General features: G+C 45.5%; 1 protein-coding gene across 1 annotated transcript in view; it reads right to left on the bottom strand.

Annotated features, from left to right (window-relative positions):
- Positions 1-1,201: 1,201 nt before the first annotated feature.
- LOC125959223 (sodium channel and clathrin linker 1-like) overlaps positions 1,202-3,039 on the bottom strand; it is a 4,662-nt gene continuing 2,824 nt past the window's right edge. Inside the window, exon 6 of the mRNA XM_049692036.1 lies at positions 1,202-1,511. Within this exon, the coding sequence (XP_049547993.1) occupies positions 1,202-1,511 (310 nt within the window). The remainder of the gene's footprint in view (positions 1,512-3,039) is intronic.

Here is a 3,039-nt window from a genome sequence, read left to right as displayed (position 1 = left end):
CTACCATGGCAACATCGTTTTCCTCAATACTCTAGGTAGACCTTGAAATAGAAACACTCTCTCAGTTCCTCCTCGACGCTCTAAATAGAATCTCTAGACACTAAAATCCCTTATCTTACCAAAACCCATAAAACCACGCACAGCGCTCCTATAATTCCGATGTGAAATTCATACAGCTAGACAGCATATTGACTCATCTTGAATCGATCGAACCTACTCTAATTATTTAGATGTGTTTGTTTTAATTACAGACTTATTCAAACTTTTGCTTCACGAAGGAAAGGATTGCACCCACAAAAAGGCGCTGGCTAGCAAGCAGTTGTCTTCAAAAAACACATCAAATACATTTGTTTTCAATAAGTTACTTCACTGCTAAATATTTGAAATCGATTCATCAAATTGGATTTTTACATAAAACCTCGATCTAAAATATTCCCCAACCTTCTCCTCAGCTACTCATCCAAGTTCGCCTTAATGCTGCAGTTCGATAGAAACATTCACTCTTCTTCGAGTGTTTTCCTGTGACTCCGCTACCTAAAGTGTCCGGTCCGGTGCGCGGTTCCGCTCCGACACTAGGAAATCGCACCGCAGTCGATGAGACCAGCGCAGCATCTCCTATCACCCCTAATGGTACCTATAAATATCAACGTTTTATGACTCATCTCTATCGCTATCACGCGCCAGTGGCCCAACCGGATGTTAGTTAGTACGGCGGATAACCACCGTGCGAGCTGCTGGCGTCTTCGCCTTCCTCCCTGCCTCCCTGCCAGATGATAAAGAGGATAGTTTATTCTCTTCCAATCGGCCATTCTACTGATTGCACTCCGCTACACTCCGCTATTCGCCGGGAGCCGTCGCGGTTCCGGTTCCGTTATCGGTTTGCCGGGTTCTCATCTGCTACTAACTTTCATTTTCACTTGCCCGGCAAAACATCATTTCAGTTCCGATTAGGTCTAATTATGGTTATTGGATGCGGATTCCGTACCGATCGATCGTGCCGGCACCAATAGAAACCCTTGACCGTCGTAGGAAGAACCGTAGTGAAAGACGACGTAGAGGCATTACATCACTAAGACCTCGCGGGGTACTCGTTCCGTCTGTGGTTTTGATTAAAAGCGATTGGATGCCACAGACAGGATCAATAATAGTTGCTGCTACTGCTGCTGGTAGAATAATCGATTGAACAGCTCACTAGTTCCCGTTATGCACTCTCGCGTGGTACCTTCGCAGCCGGTGATACCGTTGGTAGTGGTAGACCACAGGCGGCCGTCGCGGAGGTTCCCGATGCACGCTCACGTCCCGCTGACGACGCCACCGGAGACGATACCATTAGCAGCTGATCCTTTAATTGATTGTTTTCCGCCGTCAGCTTGCAATTTTCCCGGCGCATCGTTTCCATCTTGCGCTGCAGCTCCTCCGTCACCGTGAGCATCTCTCGCTTCCAGCGGTCCTTCAGCTGCTCGTTGTTAGCCAGCAGCCGCTGCAGATCCGCTTCCCGGGCACTGCACGACCTGCACACCGACAACAGAAACACAGAGAGAGAGCGTACCGGGTCAAATTACAATCACGACCTAGCAGAGACGATGCCTTCGCTTTAACGGTGCGACCGAAGGCGAGGCGAGGCGAGGCGAGGGAGTGACGAGGCTGCCGATATGGTGGACGCAGATTCGAGGAAAGAAAATTGAAAGCATCCAATCTGTCTCCTCTTGGGCTACGGCCGGCCAATAAGGACACAAACGGGACGAAGCATAATGAATAAGCCCGAGCCCGGTAAGGGACGAAGGGGACGGAGATGCATCCGTCCGGTCGCGGTGGACGGATGGACGAAGCACGCTACACGCTACACAATCGATAATGTATCATATTATTGGCTTGTCCTGTCGGACGAAACCGTAATTACCAATCCGCATGACGGACGAAGGCCATCCAGGCCAGCTCCAGGAAGCTCCAACCTTCCTCTCCTCCGGCCCTCCAGGGTGTCATGCTAGAGAATTAATTACGAGCACTTACAGTATCGGCAGGTTTAGAGTCTGTCTCGCTTCGGCTAGCTGTTCGAAATGAGATCTTAGACGGTATCCATCTTAAGACACCACTTCCAATCGGCTGATTGAGAATCGGTACACCGGAAATAGCCCACAGTAATTGGTGTGAAGCTCAATGGACAGCCAACCGGTTCTACCTTTGGTAATTACCGACTAATCTGCGCAACTGAAGTAGAAATCCTTTGAAAGGTTTGATGTTGCGAAACCTATACTACTTAGTCTTTACACATTTTATAAGCCTGGCAACCACCTTTAAATGATCCGCTATTTCAATATGTCGAACGAAGTGTTTGTTAAATTGTTTTTGTTTGTTAAAGTATTTAAATCTATCAGTCCTATGTTACAAATGAAAATACAACAGCCTTGCTAATTGAAAATCATTGCAAGCTTTTTTGTTATATTTAAGCGGATTTAAAAGGCCAAAACGAGAAATTTATGGTACTGATACTGATAGGAATTTGGATTGTATGTATTTTTTCTAAACAACTTCTTTAAAAAATAAACCATGAACTTTAGTAATCGGTTTTTACTAACTATAAATACAAAATCACTTGTGCTGTTGTAAAAGTGCTCTATTACCTACATTCAAGCGATCGAATGTCGAATAAAATATTGTAGCAATTGAATAAAATATTGTAGTGGTTCAAGCTCACGTTCAAAGGAAAGAAACAACTCTATCAAAATGGGGATCCGAAACTCAAATTCGATTGTTTTATCTAAACCAATGAAGAGGGAGTAAGAGGATTCCCATAATGTATAGCCACAGATTGCAATCAAAAATATATTCCATCAAAAACAAAAAAAACAAGAAAATCCAAAGCTCCTATTCTACGCTCTAGCTACGACGCGCAGTAAAAACGCATTACCGTCCCCGAAAGCGGTTGCATATTTGTGCAAATAGATTGGTAGAGTGGCCGCATTTTGCATCCGAAGGTGAAATCAGCCACTCTAGCCCAGCCACTCTTCGCTCGGCACGCTCCAATGGCCGTAAAAATCC

This window comes from Anopheles darlingi, chromosome 2, assembly GCF_943734745.1.
Source record: "Anopheles darlingi chromosome 2, idAnoDarlMG_H_01, whole genome shotgun sequence".
NCBI lineage: Eukaryota > Metazoa > Arthropoda > Insecta > Diptera > Culicidae > Anopheles > Anopheles darlingi.
The sequence above is the reverse complement of the archived record's forward strand: the minus strand, read 5'-3'. Positions and strand labels throughout refer to the sequence as shown.